General features: G+C 35.8%; 1 protein-coding gene across 3 annotated transcripts in view; it reads right to left on the reverse strand.

Annotated features, from left to right (window-relative positions):
• Nucleotides 1-23,785, reverse strand: part of LOC123555212 (mitochondrial intermediate peptidase-like) — a 75,922-nt gene that overhangs the window by 39,621 nt on the left and 12,516 nt on the right. For all 3 annotated transcript variants that reach the window (XM_053548700.1, XM_053548701.1, XM_053548699.1), the window contains exons 3-10: nucleotides 23,267-23,440; nucleotides 15,671-15,759; nucleotides 15,121-15,268; nucleotides 8,653-8,771; nucleotides 7,276-7,339; nucleotides 5,015-5,171; nucleotides 4,705-4,753; nucleotides 1,492-1,570 (exon numbers count right to left, since the gene is read on the reverse strand). In XM_053548700.1, the coding sequence (XP_053404675.1) occupies nucleotides 1,492-1,570; nucleotides 4,705-4,753; nucleotides 5,015-5,171; nucleotides 7,276-7,339; nucleotides 8,653-8,771; nucleotides 15,121-15,268; nucleotides 15,671-15,759; nucleotides 23,267-23,440 (879 nt within the window). The remainder of the gene's footprint in view (nucleotides 1-1,491; nucleotides 1,571-4,704; nucleotides 4,754-5,014; nucleotides 5,172-7,275; nucleotides 7,340-8,652; nucleotides 8,772-15,120; nucleotides 15,269-15,670; nucleotides 15,760-23,266; nucleotides 23,441-23,785) is intronic.

Consider the following 23,785-nt stretch of genomic DNA (forward strand, 5'->3'; position numbering starts at 1 on the left):
AAAAAAAAATTAAGTATGAAAGGGGCAAAATTTGGTCAAAAATACAAATCAGAGTTATGGGGATTGTTATCACCCATGCAGATGATAATGATAAAGATAAAATTTTAAGTCTCAAGTCATTATCTTATATTGTACTAAAGTTATATCCAGAAAGCGAAGATGGCCAAAAAACTTAACGTATGAAAGGGGCATAGATCTGTCAAAAATACAATTAGAGTTATGGGGATTGTAACCACACATGCAGATGACGATTATAAAGAAACATTTTGAATTTCAAGTCATTATCTTTTAAAGTACCAAAGATATGTCTATAAACAAGGCTTTCAAAAAAATTTAACATGAAAATAATTCCACGTATAACAACTTTGTGACCTTGACCTTGGGTATAATGGGCCCAGCCCCTGCACATACTTTGTTTGTATGCTGGACAATGTTTATGTGAAGTTACATTAAGATATAAGCAATAGTAACAAAGATATGACAGAAGAACAAAGGTTGCCAAAAAACTTAACCTTAAAAATAACCAAAGTATACCACCTTGGTGACTTTGACCTTGGGTGTAATGGGTCCAGCCCAAGCACATACTTTGTTTGCATGCTGAACAAAATTAATGTGAAGTTACAGTAAGATATAAGTAATAGTAACAAAGAAAAATAAAGGTTGCCGAAAAAGTTTAACCAAGAAAGAGACACGCTGACGCTGGTGCCGGGGCGAGTAGAATAGCACCCCTTTTCTCCGAACAGTGGAGCTAAAAATATATAATTTATGTGTAAATGAATATCTAACAAGAGTTCACAAAAGCGGGGCAATATGTGCCCAAAGTTTTAGGTCAAAGGAGAACCAGCATGACAACAAGGACATACACATTTCCAAGCTGTGTTAAACCATGACCTTAGAATTTGACATAATGTTATAATAACAATCATCAAATAAGTATTCAGTACATAATTATCAACCAATCCAGCACATCATATTAAAACTACCTATTTGTTATGTTTGAAATAATACCATGACTGTTTTTTTAAGTTATCGTCCAAACACAAAATATGAAGAATGAACAGACAAACATGCCATCACATCGTATGTACCATTTGTCTATTAATAAAAAGATTATCAGCTTTGCACAAAAACAATGCACTTATTCTTTCCTGGAGTAATACTGTGTTTCAGTGGAACAATATCTCTGCATAACTCATGCATGTTTCTCAATACAAATCTAATATTAAACATTTCATATGTTGTTTAGACCAGTAGCAACGAGTATAGATTAGATTGTAATATTCAGGTGTGTCACTCCCTGTTAGTAACAAGTGTGTAATCTGGTAGTAAACACCACTCAGAAGTTAAATAACGACTGTGAAATAGTAGAAAGCAACCTACTGGAAATATGAGACAGTCACAGAACACTTCTGATATCTGACTGGCTAACAGGTCGGAAGACAAGCAATCTGTTATTTCCTTGTATAACAACTGTAAGAAGTAAATACTTACATCATTTCTAACATAGAAGCTATCACTTTCCTTCTTCTCCTGCTTAAATCTGTGCATTATTTCATATTCTTGTTTAGCCCTAGAAAAAAAGAGAGAAAGAAGAATAATATGAACGTTTTTCGTTGTTGGGCTATCTGTGCAATATTATGTCATATAGTGACTTTGTAGCTTTGGATGTTGAAGGAAGCACCAAGGTGCCCCTTGGCACATTATTTCAGTCTGGATGGCTTCCTCAGATGATGATTCTAAATCCAAAGTAAGATTTTTGAACCCACAGCAACCAGTAGACAGCGACCATTATCATTCAACACTGGCCCCTAGATTACATTTAACAGAGACATGCTAGATCCTATAGATTGTTCCATTAAACCTGTAACTGGGTTTTTCCTGAATCTAAGCTTTATCTTGTCAAGATCCAGATATATGTTATATACACAGATTTTCATGGGCTATAGTTGGGACATCTACATTTTGAAGGTATCTTGAACCATTACAATTTTGTCAAAAGCTGTCCATAAGATTCTGTAACCTGTTCTCCAGTAACTACTGACTTCCCGACATGGATCAGAAAAATATGCTCAGAAACAGCCAATCAAATGCTGGAGTTTTGAAACTAATCTCTAGGCTTAGTTTTATTACCCTAAACCAACGTGATGAATTCTTTTCAAATGAGGCAGCAATTCAATCTGGCTTGAGAAAGGCTTGTGGGTCTATCCAAGTGCACATACGTGCCTTCTATAATGCTTCTAGGCCAAGAGGTTATGGTTGCTGACTTTGAATAACACCTCACCTCTGTATGCTCGAGTCCTGCCCTTGTTATTATGTGAGTAAGCTATCAAGATAGCTTGTTGAAGGTTGGTGGTTAGGTTGGTGGTTTCACATAGATACCTGACTCTTGTCTGAAATACTGTCTGGCAGTCTTTCTCTAATGTTAGAAGGTTGGGAAATGCAATATGACTTATGTGCTAGTATGACCTAAATTCCAACAAATACAATACAGTCGAGTCCACTTAATACGAACTCGCCTGATAAAATTTTCAGATAAAACGACCAAAATCCAGATTCCCCGGCTGAGTCCTTCTATTTCCTTTGTAAAATTATTTCAGTAATAGCAAACTCACTTCATACCAATTATCGGTAGATACGAACACATTTTGGAAGTCCCAATTAGCTTAAATGTTATAATTTTCCATCTTTTGATACGAATTAATTTTAAAACTCAGCGGCCATTTCGCCCTTGTTACGCTTGACTATTTAAATAGTTTGAAACTGTACAGTGCTGATATTTATTCGAAGTAAGTAAAATGTATTGAAAACGATAATACCGTATTTTCTTAGCCAAGTCTTGGGACACAAAAAAATAATTATTTCTTTTACTGTCCCAAGACTTAATTTCAAAAAAAAAATTTATAGAAAAAATGTCCCAAGTTTTAGGAACATCAATTTTACCCTGAGTAATTTGAAAAGCAATAAAAACAGCAAAATAACACAAAATGACACACATGCTGTTGTTACATAAATTCCCAGGAGTCATATTAGTGCTTGTAAAACTACCAAGTCAACCTATTTTTTTTATACTGTGCGTAATGTCACACAATCTGCAGAGAGATCAAAAGATCAGCGATCCATTCATGTCAAAGATCAAAGTGTAACCCTGTCTGTATGTTTCCTTTGAAGTTTAAAGATTTTGATAGACAGGTAGAAGTGGTTATATCTCTGTGTGATGTAAGAATTCAAAATATTAGGAGTTTACAAATTTCTTTCGCTAGTTTGAGCCATTGGATTAACAGGATGTTTAACCTATATAGATTATCAGGTTAGAAATTTTTGTTTGTCTAATATTTTGACATGTGTATTGTGCTCTTTCAATGCGAATTGTCAATGCAGTTTAATCCTAGGGGCAGATTAAAAGATTACGCAATGACCATAGATCGAAACTAAAATTAATATTTGTTTGTACAATTGTTTGAGAAATTATGAATGTTACAAATTTACGAGTGTGACATATATTCAACTGATAGGTCGATATCATTTTACAGTTAGTGAAGCAATTGTTTCACCAACAAAAAAGTGAGAAAAATCGAGAGAAAATTTAATTATATTACTGTTTAAATGGACTTGTTAAAATAAAAAAAAAAAAATGAAGTTATAATCAATAATTTGACTGACTGTCCAAACTTTTAGGAACAGAAAAATGTCCATTTTGTTTTCTGTCCCAAATGTTAGATACAAAAAAATTAATTATTTTAGCAAATTTTGAGGGTGTCCCAACTTTAAGGATGTCCCAAGACTTGGGGAAAATATGGTATTGTCAACTTTGTGCTGCGTGGTAATTGGACAATTATGGAGTAGTTCACACTTATTCAAAAACAAATATTCGGTCCTTTGTGAAGCATGTCAATATAAAACAATTTAATTAATTGACAGGTCAAGATTTAAAGAGGTGTAAATAATTTTAAACATATTACTGATGTTCTATTTTCTTACGAAATATACAAGCTTTTATCCCTCTAAAAATGATTATATAGTACAAGCTTCATAATAGAACAGTTTTACGTGTTTTAAGTATGACTTTGTTGTGTAATTTCAATGTTATCTGAATAAATTAACTTAATCAGTTTAAAACTATTAACTATTTCCACATATTGGAATCTGTTCACCGATGATACTGCCCAACTTGCCCCAAAAAATTATCTGGCGAGTCACACATTCATTTTTACGAATTTCGCTTGATACAAACGTATTTCCCAGGTCCAGATGAGTTCGTATAAAGTGAGTTTGACTGTAATATTCAGAGGGGCAATTTTTTCACTATTAGTTTAACTGCCTTCTAGTCTAAATATGATTTATTTTCAGCATTAAAGCTGGAAACCTTCTTTCAGTCTATACTTGTTCATTTTCACCATTAAAGCCTGAAAGCTGTCAAGTTCATTTTTCCCACTAAAGCCAGAAAGCTGTCATTTACTCCAAACTTATTTGTTTTGTACTGATTACAGTGAAAATCTTACATCTTACTCTAACTGCACTTGCTGACTGCCTCCTGGAGTTATGGCCAGTACTTGTGCCAAAGTATGGGAATTTGATTCTTCTGCAATATCACTGACATTGTAACATAAAACCTGAAAACAACAGTATGTTTTACAGTTTACCTATACTGCTTCTTTCTCTTACATTTCAGCAACAATTCACAAGGACACAGTCTTTTATACTTACCCCTCTCTGAAATTTTCTGCTATTGTTTCTAAAAATTTCCAAGCATTTTCTGAAAAAAAAGAAGAAAATGAAACAGTCTTAACATTTCATACCTTTAGAAAGAGTGTCAAATATATCTTCTGCAGTTTGATAACTTTCTGTAGTATTTCTTTTGTGAATCTAAATATCTAAACTATAAACTCAAAAGTCTTACTTTAACACAAAATCATTTTTTACTTGTGGGGACTAATTTTTACAGATTTCAGGACTGGGTCAATCTATGAAATCATGAAATTTCGGAGTCTTTAATTGTATAAATATTAACTAATACCTGGAGATTCTACCAAAGTACCCTTCAGAGCCCTCTCTGCAAATGTTTCAAACCCGGTCAATTTGGCTATCAACTTGCGCCCCTGTAACATATCAGTCAACAAATCCTCTGTGTATGAATTAGGGTGAAGGTATATTCTGTATGCTACCTCTCGTATCTGTAACAAACAAAAACATATATCAGGCAGTTCAACCTTTTTTTAGTTACTTTTTGTCTGTCAGACATGGTTTCAATATAATTAATTTTTATTGCCAATGGAAAACTAGAAGGTGTTTCTGTCATAAAAACAAATGTCTCCCCCCTATGTATTCTAAGGATGGAAGAGGGGCATGTTTGTTGGTATGCAGGGCGAAAGTCAAAACGTAAGTTGCAGTTGGTTTTAACAGATTTAATACATGGAGGTGATGGCAAAAAAAGATATAGAAATGAGGAAATTCTTCATGTATTTACAATCAGTTGTATTTTTAGCTCTGGTGGCCATTTTGTGCAGCGAAGAAGGGATATGCAAAACTGGGGTTGGTACTGATCACTCCTGTGAAGTTTCGTCGAAATCCAGCCAGCAGTTTGACCTGTCAAAGCCAGATAAGCTTAATGCGGATGGACAGACTGAAGGCGAAGGCAAAAACAATATGTCTAATTACTACTACATATACTTCTTTTCTATCAGAAATACTGCCTTTATTAGGTATATAAAAAATTATGTCCAAAGTAGCTATAAGGCCCTGAACTACTCACCTGACCTAGATCTTACTCCAACAAGAGCTTGTAGAACACGAAATGACCCCCTTGATGCATTCCATAACTGCACAAGGAACAGAAACTTTCAGGTCATTGTGACCTTGACCTTTGACCTACTGACCTCAAAATCATTAGGGGTCATCTACTGTCATGATCAACTTCCCTATTAAGTTTCGTGATCCTAGGCCAAAGCGTTCTCAAGTTATCGTCCGGAAACTGTTTCGATGTTCCTTGTCATTGTGACCTTGACCTTTGACCTACTGACCTCAAAACCAATAGGGATCATCTGCTGGTCATGAACAACCTCTCTATCAATTTTCATGATCCTAGACCAAAGCTTTCTTGTGTTATCATCTGGAAACCATTTAACTGTTCCAGGTCACTGTGGCCTTGACCTTTGACCTACTGAGCTCAAAATCAATAGGGGTCATTTGCTTGTCATGACCAACCTCACTATCAATTTTCATGAACTTAGGCCCTAGCTGCGAAAGTGTTCTTGAGTTATCATCCGGAAACCGATTGGTCTACAAACCGACCGACATACCAACACCAACATCTGCAAAACAATATATCCCTCCTTCTTCCAAGGGGGCATAAGAAACCTGGTACATAGTTTGACCTAAGTTCATAATAAACTTTGACAACATTTTATCACATGTTTAATGGTGTAGAAGTGAAATAAAGCCATGTCAAATTTTTGGTATTTACCCAGTATAATAGCACTTTGGTATTGAAATTTAGGACTGGGATGATACCAGATAATCCCTTACATGAAATCGAATCAAAGCGATTAATCGGCCGGTAGTATGAAAGTACTCCTTTCTACTCCGATGACCTTATGTAGGTTCTTCCGATAGCTGACTTCCAATTCATTATTAACTTACAGACTTTATTGTTTGTTAGCTGTCATGTCATATTTTGCTGAATTTTATCATTCAACTTTGTAAAAATATCAAGACATGCAAATCGGGGACTACTCATGTAAAAATAAAGATACTGATAATACATTGTATGATGCTTATTGTTTGAGGGTGATTTTCGGTTTTGCGAAACTGAAACTGGTTTCACCAGGGCTGACTAAAGCACCACGGCTGACTACAGCACCAGAGCGGACCACAACACCAGGGCTGACTACAGCACCAGTGCTTATCCAAGAGCACCTGGGCTGACCACAATACCAGGGCTGACTACAGCACCAGTGCTTATCCGAGAGCACCTGGGCTGACCACAACATCAGGGGTGACTACAGCACCAGTGCTTATCCGAGCACCAGGGCTGACTAGACCACCAGAGCTGACTAGACCACTAGGGCTGACTCCCCAAGGACCAAGGCTGACTCCACTACCAGAGCTTACTAGAACACCAGTCCTGTGCTAACCCAAGCACACTGGGCTGACTCAAGCCATTCATGTTGCTTCCAGCAATTTTCCTATTCTACGTTTGGATTGTTTGAAACCCTGGGTACCTGGAGCAGTCTGCTCATCCACTAGTTACCTCAAGCAATCAGTGTTAAAATATCTTACTGCTTCTGAAAAATGCTCTGACTGTAAACTGTTAATGAATGTTGCGCCACCTTCCACCGACACTCTGAAATATATCAAACATACAAGGTACATACATGTTTCTGGTGAATAAGGAAGCAATATTCAAACCTCCTAAAATGTTTTTGTAATCTATTATGATAAAATAATGTTATGTAGTTCATTTTAACTCAAAGGCTAAAAACTTATTAGAGCATAAGAGTTCAATTTTGTTAAATATAAATCAAACACCAGTGTTCACAGTTTGCTAGTTAGTTCTGATGTTTTAAGTCACAACAACACAATTAAGGTCATATGATGACTTTCCAGCTTTAAAAACAGAGGACGAACAAAGATACACATCTGAAATGTCACAAGCAGGGACCTGGATAGAACTAATGCCCTTCTTCAAGCCTGTTGGATAACTTTCTCTGAAAGAACACTATAGGTCAGGCAAACATTGTGAGAGTCAAGTGATCTGTAGTCTGTAATCTCAACTTCTCAGCCAGGAACGCCCCAGTTTCATAACAGTGTTCAGAAAGTGCAAGAACAAACTTAAGCTTGCTTTCAAAAAATGAACATGTCTCCTCAAAGGCTTCATCCTAATGGAATGATAAACTGGTACATAATTTCTGACCATAGCACAATAAGATGAGTTGAAAGATGGACAATCTAGAATGCTTAAACAAAATTTCACTGTGTTAAAGTAAAAAGAGAGAGGACACAAAGTAATTCCTGATAACCCTTTCATCTCACCATATTACTCTGTCCTGACATGAATTACAAAAGTTACTTTCTACACATTTTAAACATACAGCTAAGACACAAAATAATCCCTATCTGAACTCAGGCAACCCTGACCTTGAATCAACATGAATGAAAGATGTATTTCTATATAAATGTCTCATTATGGTCACATTTGAAAAGATACATTACTGACAAAAAAATAATCCCTATCTGATCTTTGATCTTTAGTCGCAACACTGACCTTGAACCAACATGAACAAAAATAACATTCTGCATGTTGTTCCATTATGGTTAACATTTCTGGCAAGTTATTTGAGAACCCTAGGGATAGGCAGATACAGAACAGACAAAAAATAATCCCTCTCCTGACCTTTGATATTACTGTGCGACCATGACTTAGACCAACATGACGCAAAGTCTCTTTCTGTATGTCATCTCATGTCTGGAAAATCCTTCCTAGGCTTGAAAGACTAACAGCATACACAACGTTAGGGAGACTGACAGGACAATATGACTACAGTCTCTTGGAGAGACATAACATATCTCACTGCTCAGTTAAACAAACATGGATGCAAAACGTTTGACTAGCTTTCTGTCACTTTCAATGTAGAGTAAGTTTAAAACTTGGTTTACCCTTTCATAAGTTCTGGATCAATTTGGAAGTCCATCCTAGGTGTAGGCTGCTGGGTAGCATGCATGAAGTTATTGCATATTCTCAGTATGGCATTGTTGATTTTCACAAATCGTTCACGCTAAAATCATACAAACGAACAATACACATATATAAATCTGTAAATAATAGTGTAAGTTCTTGGAACAATAAATGGAATAACAGGCCCTAATGGGCCTAATCATCCGAGGAGGACCTTGACCTTAACACCTTGCTTCCGATCAAGTCTGATGAACATAAATTCAGTAGTTCATTCAAAGTTATTTAAAGGGGTCTCTACTTTTTACTGTGACAGCCCCTAAAAGGTCAAGCACAACCATTTGAACAAATGTCAGAAAGGTTAAAACAAGGATGTTACAGACCAAGTTTGGTGAGTATCAATCGAACAGTTCATGAGAAGTTGCTTAAACATTTCTTTATTTTTAGCTCTGACAGCCCTTAAAATCAGTGAAGTTATCTGTAAAAGGACCTTACTAGGATGCTACAGACCAAGTTTGATGATGATCCATCTAGAGGTTCATGAGAAGAAGTCATTTAGATGTTTTTTCTTTCTTTTTTTAGCTCCTAGAGCCCCTTATCAATCAAGCAGAACCATCTGAATAAATTAGAACCTTAAAAGGATATTACATGCCAGGTTTGGTGATGATCCACCAAGAGATTCATGTGAAGTTTCTTTAAAGGTTTTTCTATTTCAAGCTAAAACAGCCCCCAAAAAAATTGTCAAACAAAACCATTTGAACAAATGTGAGAGATGACCTTACAAGGATGCTACAGACCAAATTTGGTGATGATTCATCAAATGGTTCATAAGAAATAATTGCTTAAAGCTTTGGCCACCTCTAAAATCAGTCAAGCAGAACCTTTTGAAAAACAAACTGGGAAGAGGACATTACAAGGATACAACAGACCAGGTTAGGTGAAGATCTATCAAGCAGTTATGAGATGAAGTCATCTAAAGGTTTTTCTATTTTTAGCTCTGGTGGCACCCAGAAATAAGTCAAGCTAAATCTTTGGGAAAAAAATTGATAGAGGACCCAACAAGGATGCTGCAGACCAAGTTTGGTGATGATCCATCAAGTGTTCATAAGAATAAATAATTTAAAGGTAAATGCAAATGCCAGATGAGGTACAACAGACGACGTACACAGCACATTCACAACAGCTCACCCTGAACCTTTGGTTAAAGTGGGCTAAGAACAATCCATCTATGCATGTACTGATTAAAAACGCCATTGATGAACCATGAATAAAAGATTTAAGGAAAAAGCAAACTGTTCACAGGCTCAGTTGATAAGGAAAAAGCAAACTGTTCACAGGTTCAGTTGATAAGGAAAAAGCAAACTGTTCACAGGTTCAGTTGATAAGGAAAAAGCAAACTGTTCACAGGCTCAGTTGATAAGGAAAAAGCAAACTGTTCACAGGTTCAGTTGATAAGGAAAAAGCAAACTGTTCACAGGCTCAGTTGATAAGGAAAAAGCAAACTGTTCACAGGTTCAGTTGATAAGACAAGAGGACCATGATGGTCCTGAATCGCTCACCTATCCCCACAAGACCCAGTGTTGAACTGAGTATGACGTCGTTATTTCTATTATTTGACATAGTGACCTAGTTTTTGAGCACATGTGACCTAGATATCATCAAGATAAAAAATTCTGACCAATTTTCATGAAGATCCATTGAAAAATATGGCCTCTAGAGAGGTCACAAGCTTTTTCTATTATTTGACCTAATGACCTAGTTTTTGAAGGCACGTGACCCACTTTTAAACTTGACCTAGATATCATCAAGATGAACATTCTCACCAATTTTCAAGAAGATCTCATGAAAAATATGGCCTCTAGAGAAGTCACAAGGTTTTTCTATTTTTCGACCTACTGACCTAGTTTTTGACCGCACATGACCCAGTTACGAACCTGACCTAGATATCATCAAGCTGAATATTCTCACCAGTTTTCATGAAGATCCATTGAGAAATATGGCCTCTAGAGAGGTCACAAGGTTTTTCTATTTTTAGACCTACTGACCTAGTTTTTGACCCCACGTGACCCAGTTTCGAACCTGACCTAGATATCATCAAGGTGAACATTCTGACCAATATTCATAAAGATCTCATGAAAAATATGGCCTCTAGAGAGGTCACAAGGTTTTTCTATTTTTAGATCTACTGACCTAGTTTTTAACCCCACGTGACCCAGTTTCGAACTTGATCTAGATATCATCAAGGTAAACATTCTGACCAATTTTCCTGAAGATCCATTGAAAAATATGGCCTCTAGAGAGGTCACAAGGTTTTTCTATTTTTAGACCTACTGACCTAGTTTTTGACCGCATGTGACCCAGTTTCGAACTTGACCTAGATATCATCAAGGTGAACATTCTGACCAATTTTCATGAAGATCCATTGAGAAATATGGCCTCTAGAGAGGTCACAAGGTTTTTCTATTTTTAGACCTACTGACCTAGTTTTTGATCCAACATGACCCAGTATTGAACTTGACCTAGATATCATTAAGGTGAACATTCTGACCAACATTCATGAAGATCTCATGAAAAATATGGCCTCTAGAGAGGTCACAAGGTTTTTCTATTTTTAGATCTACTGACCTAGTTTTTACCCCCACGTGACCCAGTTTCGAACTTGACCTAGATATCATCAAGGTGAACATTCTGACCAATTTTCATTAAGATCCATTGAGAAATATGGCCTCTAGAGAGGTCAAAAGGTTTTTCTATTTTTAGACCTAATGACCTAGTTTTTGACCCCACCTGACCCAGTTTCGAACTTGACCTAGATATCATCAAGGTGAACATTCTAAACAATATTCATGAAGATCTCATGAAAAATATGGCCTCTAGAGAGGTCACAAGGTTTTTCTATTTTTAGACCTACTGACCTAGTTTTTGACCCCACGTGACCCAGTTTCGAACTTGACCTAGATATCATCAAGGTGAACATTCTGACCAATTTTCATGGAGATCTTGTGAAATATATGGCCTCTAGAGAGGTCACAAGGTTTTTCTATTTTTAGACCTACTGACCTAGTTTTTGATGGCACGTGACCCAGTTTCGAACTTGACCTAGATATCATCAAGGTGAACATTCTGACCAACTTTCATAAAGATCCCATGAAAAATGTGACCTCTAGAGTGGTCACAAGCAAAAGTTTACGGACGCACGGACGCACGGACGGACGACGGACGACGGACGCCGCGCGATCACAAAAGCTCACCTTGTCACTTTGTGACAGGTGAGCTAAAAAAAGCAAACTGTTCACAGGTTCAGTTGATAATCCCTTTTAAATCATTTAAGGAAGTGATAAAACTTTCAAATCGGGTTAAAAAATGAATAAGTTAAGACCATTTCAGTGTTTCAAAACTATTTTGATTCCAATGTAAAATAACATTGCGGGTATACTTGGTTTTAGTTTTTTTTTACCTGTCTGAAAAATAATTTCTCTACTTTTATTAACTGGAACAAAATAAACTGTCATGCTTTACCTCATTTTCTAAAAGAATGTGCTGAAAAAAAAATTCATCATTGTGTAAACTAGAAAATGCTTTTGTAAAAAAGCGCATGTCTCCCCCAATGCAAAGTCCTATAGGCAAGAAGTCAATAGGGGTCAGGAGCAAAAATCAAAGAAACACTGATGGTTGGCTGCAATAGGGATCACCTACTTGGCATGTCCAGTCATCCCGCTAAATTTCAACACTCTTGGCCTAGTGGTTCTCCAGTCACTGTTCAGGCTCCTGTGACCTTGACCTTTGATCAAGTGACCTCAAAATAAATAGGGATCATCTACTCTGCATGTCCAATCATCCTATTAAGTTTCAACATTGTAGGTCAAGTGGTTCTCAAGTTATTTTCAAAAAATGATTTTACATGAACAGGCCACTGTGACCTTGACCTTTAACAGCCTGACCCCAAAATCAATAGGGGTCATCTACTCTGCATGTTCAATCATCCTATGAAGTTTCAATATTCTGGGTCAAGTGGTTCTCAAGTTATTGATCAGAACTGGTTATCAATGTTCAGGCCCCTGTGACCTTGACCTTTAACGGAGTGACCCCAAAAACAATAGGGGTCATTTACTCTGCATGAACAATCATCCTATGAAGTTTCAACATTCTGGGTCGAGAGGTTCTCAAGTTATTGATTGGAAATGGTTTTCCATGTTCAGGCCCCTGTGGCCTTGACCTTTAACAGAGTGACCCTAAAATCTTTAGGGGTCATCTACTCTGCATGACCAATCATTCTACGAAGTTTCATCATTCTGGGTCAAGTGGTTCTCAAGTTACTGACCGGAAATGGTTTTCAATGTTCGGGCCCCTGTGGCATTGACCTTTCACAGAGTGACCCCATAATCGTTAGGGGTCATCTACTTAGCATGTACAATCATCCTATGAAGTTTCAACATTCTGGGTCAAGTGGTTCTCTAGTTATTTATCGGAAATGGTTTTCCATGTTCAGGCCCCTGTGACCTTGACCTTTAATGGAGTGACCCCAAAATCAATAGGGGTCATCTACTTTGCATGTACAATCATCCTATGAAGTTTCAACATTCTGGGTCAAGTGGTTCTCTAGTTATTTATCGGAAATGGTTTTCCATGTTCAGGCCCCTGTGACCTTGACCTTTGATGGAGTGACCCCAAAATCAATAGGGGTCAATTACTCTTTATGACCAATCATCCTATGAAGTTTCAACATTCTGGGTCAAGTGGTTCTCTAGTTATTGATCGGAAATGGTTTTCAATGTTCAGGCCCCTGTGACCTTGACCTTTGACGGAGTGACCCCCAAAATCAATAGGGGTCATCTACTCTTCATGACCAATCATCCTATGAAGTTTCAACATTCTGGGTCAAGTGGTTCTCTAGTTATTGATCGGAAATGGTTTTCAATGTTCAGGCCCCTGTGACCTTGACCTTTGACGGAGTGACCCCAAAATCAATAGGGGTCATCTACTCTTCATGACCAATCATCCTATGAAGTTTCAACATTCTGGGTCAAGTGGTTCTCTAGTTATTGATCGGAAATGGTTTTCAATGTTCAGGCCCCTGTGACCTTGACCTTTGACGGAGTGACCCCAAAATCAATAGGGGTCATCTACTCTGCATGACCAATCATCCTATGAAGTTTCAACATTCTGGGTCAAGTGGTTCTCTAGTTATTGATCGGAAATGGTTTTCAATGTTCAGGCCCCTGTGACCTTGACCTTTGACGGAGTGACCCCAAAAACAATAGGGGTCGTCTACTCCAGCAGCCCTACAACCCTATGAAGTTTGAAGGTTCTAGGTCAAATGGTTCTCCAGTTATTGCTCGGAAATGAAGTGTGACGTACGGACGGACGCTTGAAAACCGCATTTCCCCCAAAAATGGCGTTTTCAAGGGCAGATAACTCTTTTTCGATACCGTGACCTATGATTTTTATTGCATATTTTTGTTTCTTAGATGATTGTCCTGCAATATGCAAAGTTTAAAGAAATTCTGTTATTGGGAAAATTTTCGCCCATCTCATATACAGGGAATTCTAGCATACGCCTTTAATGTGGGCCAATTTCAAAAATTTATTCACCATTTTCTCCCCTATAAAGTTTCATTATAGACATAATGCTCTAAGTCTATGTTAACCGTGGCGCTAATTAAATGATGCTGAAACGGGCTAATCCCTCACACCACTGTCATCACATGTGTATTAATGAGATAATGGGTGTTGCTGACTGCATTTTCATATAAATACTAGACATATATTTGTATCTATTTGTTCAAACATCTGGAGAGAATAACACAACACTGCAGTATATAATAAAACACCAATGTTGGTACTTTTACACCAAGTTATTACTTCTAAAACAATGTAAATTGTAGAATGTGTGAATACCATTTGTATATAAAGCACCTTTGAACTTGTTTATCATGAATAGGGTGCTTTATAAATTTGGTATGATATAATATCTACAGTAAAATCAGATATTTTCCCAAGTCTGCAATATTTAGAATAAATCTGCCTGGTAGAACATTAGTAAACTATTGTATTTATGTTGTTTTGTTTAGTTAAATATCATGCTGATAATTATTATGTTATATGGTGACTTTCAACTTCTTGATGGCAGAGGAAGAACTCAGGTGCCCCTCCGGGAATTATTTTATTATGGGTGGGCACCTGGGTAGAACAAACAACCTTCTGTAAGCCAGCTGGATGGCTTCCTCACATGAAAGAATTTTACATTATAAAAAACAATTCAATCCTACATCAGTGAGGGGCAAGTGATTCTGCTACCATAACCACACGGTATTGTCATTTCTATCAGTTCATATGTGAAATATCATCTGTATTTTTTACTGAATATGCATATAATAAAATTGCTAAACTGTTCTGAGACCATTATAAAGTAAGAATGCTGGAAACAAAATAATCTGAAATATGAAATTTACCACACTTTCATCCAAGTGTATTCCACTCTGTTCAAAATCAAACAAGAATAAATTGGCCACTCGTTTATCCACGTCAGTCAATTCTTGAACATCCCCATTTTGCACTACAGACTTTAAGGCTTTATAGATGGCTAGATTTGTATTCAGTCTGAAAAATATTGCATGGCAATTACAGTAGGACCAAGAAAGACTTCTTTGATTGAACATTATGTAACAATGTATCAACCAACAACTTTCTTTCTTGTTTTTATTAGGTTTAGGTTCACATGTACATATATGGCGACTTTTACAGCTTTTGATTTTGGAGGAAGGCTCTAGGTGCCCCTTCTCACATTATTTCATTAGGGCAGTCAATTTGCAGATGCTCTGTATTTAAAGATCAAGATACACCGTAAATGTTTAAATCAGAAATTTTCTGGTTAAATAAAGTTACGCCATTAATTGTGGTTTATCAAACATGCAGAATTATCTTAAGGGTCATGTAGTCTGTATAAGTAGGCACTCTTTACCATGTTATCACTGATTTACAGTATGATGGAAAAATACTTACTTCTCGACAAGTTTTGACATTGTTAGGCACGTCTTTTCTGCTGCATCTCTATATTCAGCATCTGGATGAGATATCCTCAAAAATTCCATCTGTAACCAATATAAACTTGACAGTGTATAATGTAATTGTAAATTTTTTCCCCATTAATTATTTGTCCTGATAGCAAAAGAGGAACAGCTAATAATTCTAATTGTAAACATTTAGGGTGGTAATAATCTGAGATAAATGACAACATTTCAGGTGGTAGATAATCTGAGATAAATGACAACATTTAGGGTGGTAGATAATCTGAGATAAATGACAACATTTGGGGTGGTAGATAATCTGAGATAAATGACAACATTTCAGGTGGTAGATAATCTGAGATAAATGACAACATTTAGGGTGGTAGATAATCTGAGATAAATGACAACATTTGGGGTGGTAGATAATCTGAGATAAATGACAACATTTAGGGTGGTAGATAATCTGAGATAAATGACAACATTTAGGGTGGTTGATAATCTGAGAAAATGACAACATTTCAGGTGGTAGATAATCTGAGATAAATGACAACATTTCAGGTGGTAGATAGTCTGAGATAAATGACAACATTTGGGGTGGTAGATAGTCTGAGATAAATGACAACATTTCAGGTGGTAGATAGTCTGAGATAAATGACAACATTTGGGGTGGTAGATAGTCTGAGATAAATGACAACATTTAGGGTGGTAGATAATCTGAGAAAATGACAACATTTCAGGTGGTAGATAGTCTGAGATAAATGACAACATTTAGGGTGGTAATAATCTGAGATAAATGACAACATTTGGGGTGGTAGATAATCTGAGATAAATGACAACATTTAGGGTGGTAGATAATCTGAGAAAATGACAACATTTCAGGTGGTAGATAATCTGAGATAAATGACAACATTTAGGGTGGTAGATAATCTGAGATAAATGACAACATTTAGGGTGGTAGATAATCTGAGACAAATGACAACATTTAGGGTGGTAGATAATCTGAGAAAATGACAACATTTCAGGTGGTAGATAATCTGAGATAAATGACAACATTTAGGGTGGTAGATAATCTGAGATAAATGACAACATTTGGGGTGGTAGATAGTCTGAGATAAATGACAACATTTAGGGTGGTAGATAATCTGAGATAAATGACAACATTTCAGGTGGTAATAATCTGAGATAAATGACAACATTTCAGGTGGTAGATAATCTGAGATAAATGACAACATTTAGGGTGGTAGATAACCTGAGATAAATGACAACATTTCAGGTGGTAGATAATCTGAGATAAATGACAACATTTCAGGTGGTAGTTAATCTGAGATAAATGACAACATTTAGGGTGGTAGATAATCTGAGATAAATGACAACATTTAGGGTGGTAGATAATCTGAGATAAATGACAACATTTAGGGTGGTAATAATCTGAGATAAATGACAACATTTCAGGTGGTAGATAATCTGAGATAAATGACAACATTTAGGGTGGTAGATAATCTGAGATAAATGACAACATTTAGGGTGGTAATAATCTGAGATAAATTACAACATTTAGGGTGGTAGATAATCTGAGAAAATGACAACATTTCAGGTGGTAGATAATCTGAGATAAATGACAACATTTAGGGTGGTAGATAATCTGAGATAAATGACAACATTTAGGGTGGTAATAATCTGAGATAAATGACAACATTTAGGGTGGTAGATAATCTGAGAAAATGACAACATTTCAGGTGGTAGATAATCTGAGATAAATGACAACATTTCAGGTGGTAGATAGTCTGAGATAAATGACAACATTTGGGGTGGTAGATAGTCTGAGATAAATGACAACATTTCAGGTGGTAGATAGTCTGAGATAAATGACAACATTTGGGGTGGTAGATAGTCTGAGATAAATGACAACATTTAGGGTGGTAGATAATCTGAGAAAATGACAACATTTCAGGTGGTAGATAGTCTGAGATAAATGACAACATTTAGGGTGGTAATAATCTGAGATAAATGACAACATTTAGGGTGGTAGATAATCTGAGATAAATGACAACATTTAGGGTGGTAGATAATCTGAGATAAATGACAACATTTAGGGTGGTAGATAATCTGAGAAAATGACAACATTTCAGGTGGTAGATAATCTGAGATAAATGACAACATTTAGGGTGGTAGATAATCTGAGATAAATGACAACATTTCAGGTGGTAGATAATCTGAGATAAATGACAACATTTGGGGTGGTAGATAGTCTGAGATAAATGACAACATTTAGGGTGGTAGATAATCTGAGATAAATGACAACATTTCAGGTGGTAATAATCTGAGATAAATGACAACATTTCAGGTGGTAGATAATCTGAGATAAATGACAACATTTGGGGTGGTAGATAGTCTGAGATAAATGACAACATTTAGGGTGGTAGATAACCTGAAATAAATGACAACATTTCAGGTGGTAGATAATCTGAGATAAATGACAACATTTCAGGTGGTAGATAGTCTGAGATAAATGACAACATTTAGGGTGGTAGATAGTCTGAGATAAATGACAACATTTGGGGTGGTAGATAGTCTGAGATAAATGACAACATTTGGGGTGGTAGATAGTCTGAGATAAATGACAACATTTGGGGTGGTAGACAGTCTGAGATAAATGACAACATTTGGGGTGGTAGATAATCTGAGATAAATGACAACATTTGGGGTGGTAGATAACCTGAGATAAATGACAACATTTGGGGTGGTAGATAATCTGAGATAAATGACAACATTTAGGGTGGTAGATAATCTGAGATAAATGATAACATTTGGGGTGGTAGATAGTCTGAGATAAATGACAACATTTGGGGTGGTAGATAGTCTGAGATAAATGACAACATTTGGGGTGGTAGATAGTCTGAGATAAATGACAACATTTAGGGTGGTAGATAACCTGAGATAAATGACAACATTTAGGGTGGTAGATAACCTGAGATAAATGACAACATTTAGGATAAATGACAACATTTAGGGTGGTAGATAGTCTGAGATAAATGACAACATTTAGGGTGGTAGATAATCTGAGATAAATGACAACATTTCAGGTGGTAGATAATCTGAGATAAATGACAACATTTAGAGTTGTAGATAATCTGAGAAAATGACAACATTTCGGGTGGTAGATAATCTGAGATAAATGACAACATTTGGGGTGGTAGATAACCTGAGATAAATGACAACATTTGGGGTGGTAGATAATCTGAGATAAATGACAACATTTGGGGTGGTAGATAATCTGAGATAAATGACAACATTTCAGGTGGTAGATAATCTGAGATAAATGACAACATTTAGGGTTGTAGATAATCTGAGATAAATGACAACATTTAGGGTGGTAGATAGTCTGAGATAAATGACAACATTTAGGGTGGTAGATAGTCTGAGATAAATGACAACATTTGGGGTGGTAGATAACCTGAGATAAATGACAACATTTAGGGTGGTAGATAATCTTAGATAAATGACAACATTTCAGGTGGTAGATAATCTGAGATAAATGACAACATTTAGGGTGGTAGATAACCTGAGATAAATGACAACATTTAGGGTGGTAGATAGTCTGAGATAAATGACAACATTTAGGGTGGTAGATAACCTGAGATAAATGAAAACATTTAGGGTGGTAGATAATCTTAGATAAATGACAACATTTCAGGTGGTAGATAATCTGAGATAAATGACAACATTTCAGGTGGTAGATAATCTGAGATAAATGACAACATTTAGGGTGGTAGATAATCTGAGATAAATGACAACATTTAGGGTGGTAGATAATCTGAGATAAATGACAACATTTAGGGTGGTAGATAATCTGAGATAAATGACAACATTTCAGGTGGTAGATAATCTGAGATAAATGACAACATTTAGGGTGGTAGATAATCTGAGATAAATGACAACATTTCAGGTGGTAGATAATCTGAGATAAATGACAACATTTAGGGTGGTAGATAATCTGAGATAAATGACAATCAGCTGAACACATGTCCACTTGACCACATAATAATGGATGATTGAGGCTAAACCAGAAAATATGATACACTTCCATCTTCTGCTGACTCGACTCATAAACAATATTTGCTTTCTAAACATGTTTCCTTATTTTGTGAATTTTCATCAAAACCTGCAACATGGAATGTTCTAACCTTTAGCCTGCTGGCGGCAGGTGATTTTGCCTTTTAAGTTTATTACCAGTGCAGACCAAGAACAGCCTGCACATCTGTGTAAGCTGATCATGGTCTGCACTGTTCCCTATTCCGTCAGTAGTTTTTTGATGAACACCCCTTTGAATAAGAGTTGCTGCCCAAATTGAAAGATGGACCAGTCCATTTTATAAATTTAGCAGGGTTAAGGTAAATGACACACACTGAAGACTACTAACAAATGAGTATTGATCACAGTACAACTCACTCAACACTGATCAGAGAAATGTTTACTACTGAATGAATTCTGCTCAATGAGTAACCTTCATAAAGTACAACTCACTTATTCTGCTCTCACAAAGAAATACTTACAAATTACTGCTCAATGAGTACTACAGGATCTCAAGTTATTGAGCAGACACCCAAAACATATCACGAAGTTAACTTAATTTCTTCTAAATATAATTATCATTTTCATACGAAGGCACAGTGGTACCATGTCAGACTAGAAAAAGAGGCTGCAGTTTAAAGACCTGGTGCAAAATTTATAGCAATCTCTACAATCACTTTCCAAAGCTAAAGGTAGTTCTGCATGTTTCATAAACCAGAAGTGAAGCGTAACGTCATTTACCCGGATAATGTAGAATAAAGCCTGGATTTGGCATATAGAAATGAAAATCATTTTACAAACTAGAGCTGCTTTTTAGAAAAGCGCATGTCTCCCACAACTGCCTAATCATCTGAATAGTTAAGTATCCGAGTCAACCATGCACCAATGACTTAGAGTGTGGATACTGGCATCTGTATACAGAGCCACTTTCAGTAATTCAAGGGCCATAATTCCAAAGTGCCTGGACCGATTTGGCTTGTTATTGAAATTGGCCGAGGACTTATTGGCAAACACATTTTGTTCAAGTTTGGTGAAGATCGGATAAGAAATGTTCGACTTAAAAGGTGTGGATAAGACTTGTGACAGATGCTTAGAAGATTACTTAAAGAAAATAGCAAATGGAAACTCCTTGTGGATAATATGTTTAATTTTAATAAATTACTTATTTTTGGCCAAAGTTATTGTGAAGCAACTATAGACACACTTTCCAATAATTTCTGGAGGGACGTACTCAGGTCTTACTCAAAATTATTACAAGCATATGTGCCTCAAGGAGACTTTGACTTTCTATCAAGTCCTTTATTATATAACAAAAATATTAAAACTGGTGGAAACCAAATTAATTCCCAATTTTGGTATAAAAAATGGTTTATTTTATGTAAATGACATTATAAATCAAAATGGAGTCATATACACACTAAAAGAATTAGAAGAATTAGAAGAAAAACTTAACATAAAGTTAAACTTTTTACAATACATCGGATTTAAAGCATCATTAACTTCATATAAATCAAAAATTCCGAAGATAACTGGAGTTACAAAACTAACATATCCTATAAGACCACCCATAATAAATTTATTTTTTAAAAGCACAAAAGGATGTAGTGATTTTTACAATATTCTTAATAAAAATAATTATGTACCAACATCTAAAGGTAAATGGGACAACACTTACAATATAGAAAATGAAACTTGGAAAGAGATCTATCATTCCCACTTTAATCTCCCAGTAAGCTCATTATTACAATGGTTTCAGTATAGAATAAACCACAGAATTTTATCCACTAAATCATATTTATATAAGATCAAAATTATTGATAGTCCATTATGTACATCATGCAACCTAACAGTAGATGAGACAATTATTCATATGCTTTGGAGTGGCCCAGAAACTAAAAAATTCCTTGAACAAATAAAATCAATGCTCCACTCTAAAGATATCCAGTTGAACCTTTCGGAAGAATTATATATATTTAATATTGGTAAATGATATAATATTATTGGAACTTTAATCCTAATTCTAGAAACAAAACATTATATCTTCTCTTCAAAAAGATTAGGCATACCTCTGTCTATTAAAGCATTTAAAAATAGGATAAGATGTTCTTGTACTGCATATGAACATATTGCCAAAAAAACTAATAGACTAGACACCTTTGAGAAATATTTGAAGCCAATCTTGCAGGCATGTGGGTATATACAGGATAACTTGCCTCAAACATAACCAGACCATGACAATTATCATAAGACATTACAAAATTTTACTATTATTCATCAGAGCAAACAGGTGACCACACAGACACAGATTGCTTCTTCTCTTTCTTTTTTTTTGGGCTTCTATTCTTCATTACTTCAGCCGCCAAACTACATTACTACAATTAATGGAATTTTAATTCTCTCCATGCATATGATATGGAATTATCTTTCAAACTTTCAAATCCGTGAACCATACAACGACCAATGATTAGAATATATGATCAATGATTAAAATATATTATATATTATTTGCATAATGAGCATATATAACTGTATTATATGTATATATATAATTGTAAGGTGCAGTAGGGAATGATTCCCCGACCCCTACTTCACCTATTCACGGGGAGAATAAATGGGTCACCTTTAGGTGGCTGGAAAAAAAAAAAAAAAAAAAAGATTTGTGACAGATGGATGGACACACAGGAGTAAATCAAAATGTCTCCCACCACACAGTGGTGTAGGAGACATAATTAATGGCATTCTGTGAGTAAATTAATTACAATGGCAACATATCTACATGTATCTTTTTAAAGTTAAAATATGAAATTAAAACATCTGAAATGTTAAATAATTCAAATAAATATCTTAAAACCAGCTTGAAATGTGCAAATCACTTTTAATCATGGGCAAATATCTCAAAAATAAGCACAAGGACCTGTGACATTTTATTTTACCATAATATAGGCCATATTTCTATTTAAGGCCATGAGAAGTTCTACATTGCAGAAAAATATCTATTTAAGAAAATGTTGAAAAATATCTATTTACGAAAATGTTATGAACATTGTGATATTCCCATACAGTCCCATTACGAAAACTTATGTGAGGTCAAAATTTTTCAAATCAGTCTAGCAAATAATCACGCACAAGACCCTATTTATTTTATTTGCTGAATGTTCTAAGTATATTTTCAAGTTTTGAAAAAAACAGGGTTTAATCAAATTCTATATTGTAGAAAAAAAATTGATCCAAACGTGCAGAACTACTTTAAGAACTGGTGATTGAGGTCCAAATTTGACAATAGTCTCCATAATCACCCTCCAAGGCTCCTGTACTGGCGTGAGTAGAGTTTGACAGCAAACACCACCACTTTCCAAGACTCCTGTACTGGTGAGAGCAGAATTTGACAGCAAACTCCACTACCACTTTCCATGACTCAGACTGGTATGAAATCCAGGGAGTACTCATCAGGAGCACTTAACAAGGTTAAACATAAATACTGATATAATATTTATTACCAATAAAATGACTAAGACCTTACCATGTCTGCAACCCTACAAATACTGTCAGACATTTCATCAAAGATTGTGACCATTTTTCTCTTTCTGTGGGGGTCACAAGCTTCATTCACAAGGCTTGCCACTTCCTGTTTACATTTTTCTTCTAGAATCTGAAATCCCTCTGGACCTGTCAATTCTGGAATCTTGAAAAGTCCCTTCAAGAAAAAAACATGGACATTTGAATTTCTGTCAACTCTGTATGCCTTACACCATTTAAAACTAGAAGATACTTTTGTAGAAAAGCGCATGTCTTCCCGAAAGCATGGTAGTAATAGGCAAGAAGTCAATAGGGGACAGGAGCCAAAATCAATGAGAAACTGATGGTTGGCTTAGTAACTGGCGAAGACTGGATATGCTCAAGTTAAAGAGCGGCCACTGAGTTTTCGCAATTTTTAGTAATTCAAAGGCCATAACTCAACAGACTCATTTACAATCTGGCTGGTTATTTATCTTGAACTAGATATTATGATCATAAACAGTGTGATCAAGTTTCATGAACA

Source organism: Mercenaria mercenaria, chromosome 7 (assembly GCF_021730395.1).
Source record: "Mercenaria mercenaria strain notata chromosome 7, MADL_Memer_1, whole genome shotgun sequence".
Lineage (NCBI taxonomy): Eukaryota > Metazoa > Mollusca > Bivalvia > Venerida > Veneridae > Mercenaria > Mercenaria mercenaria.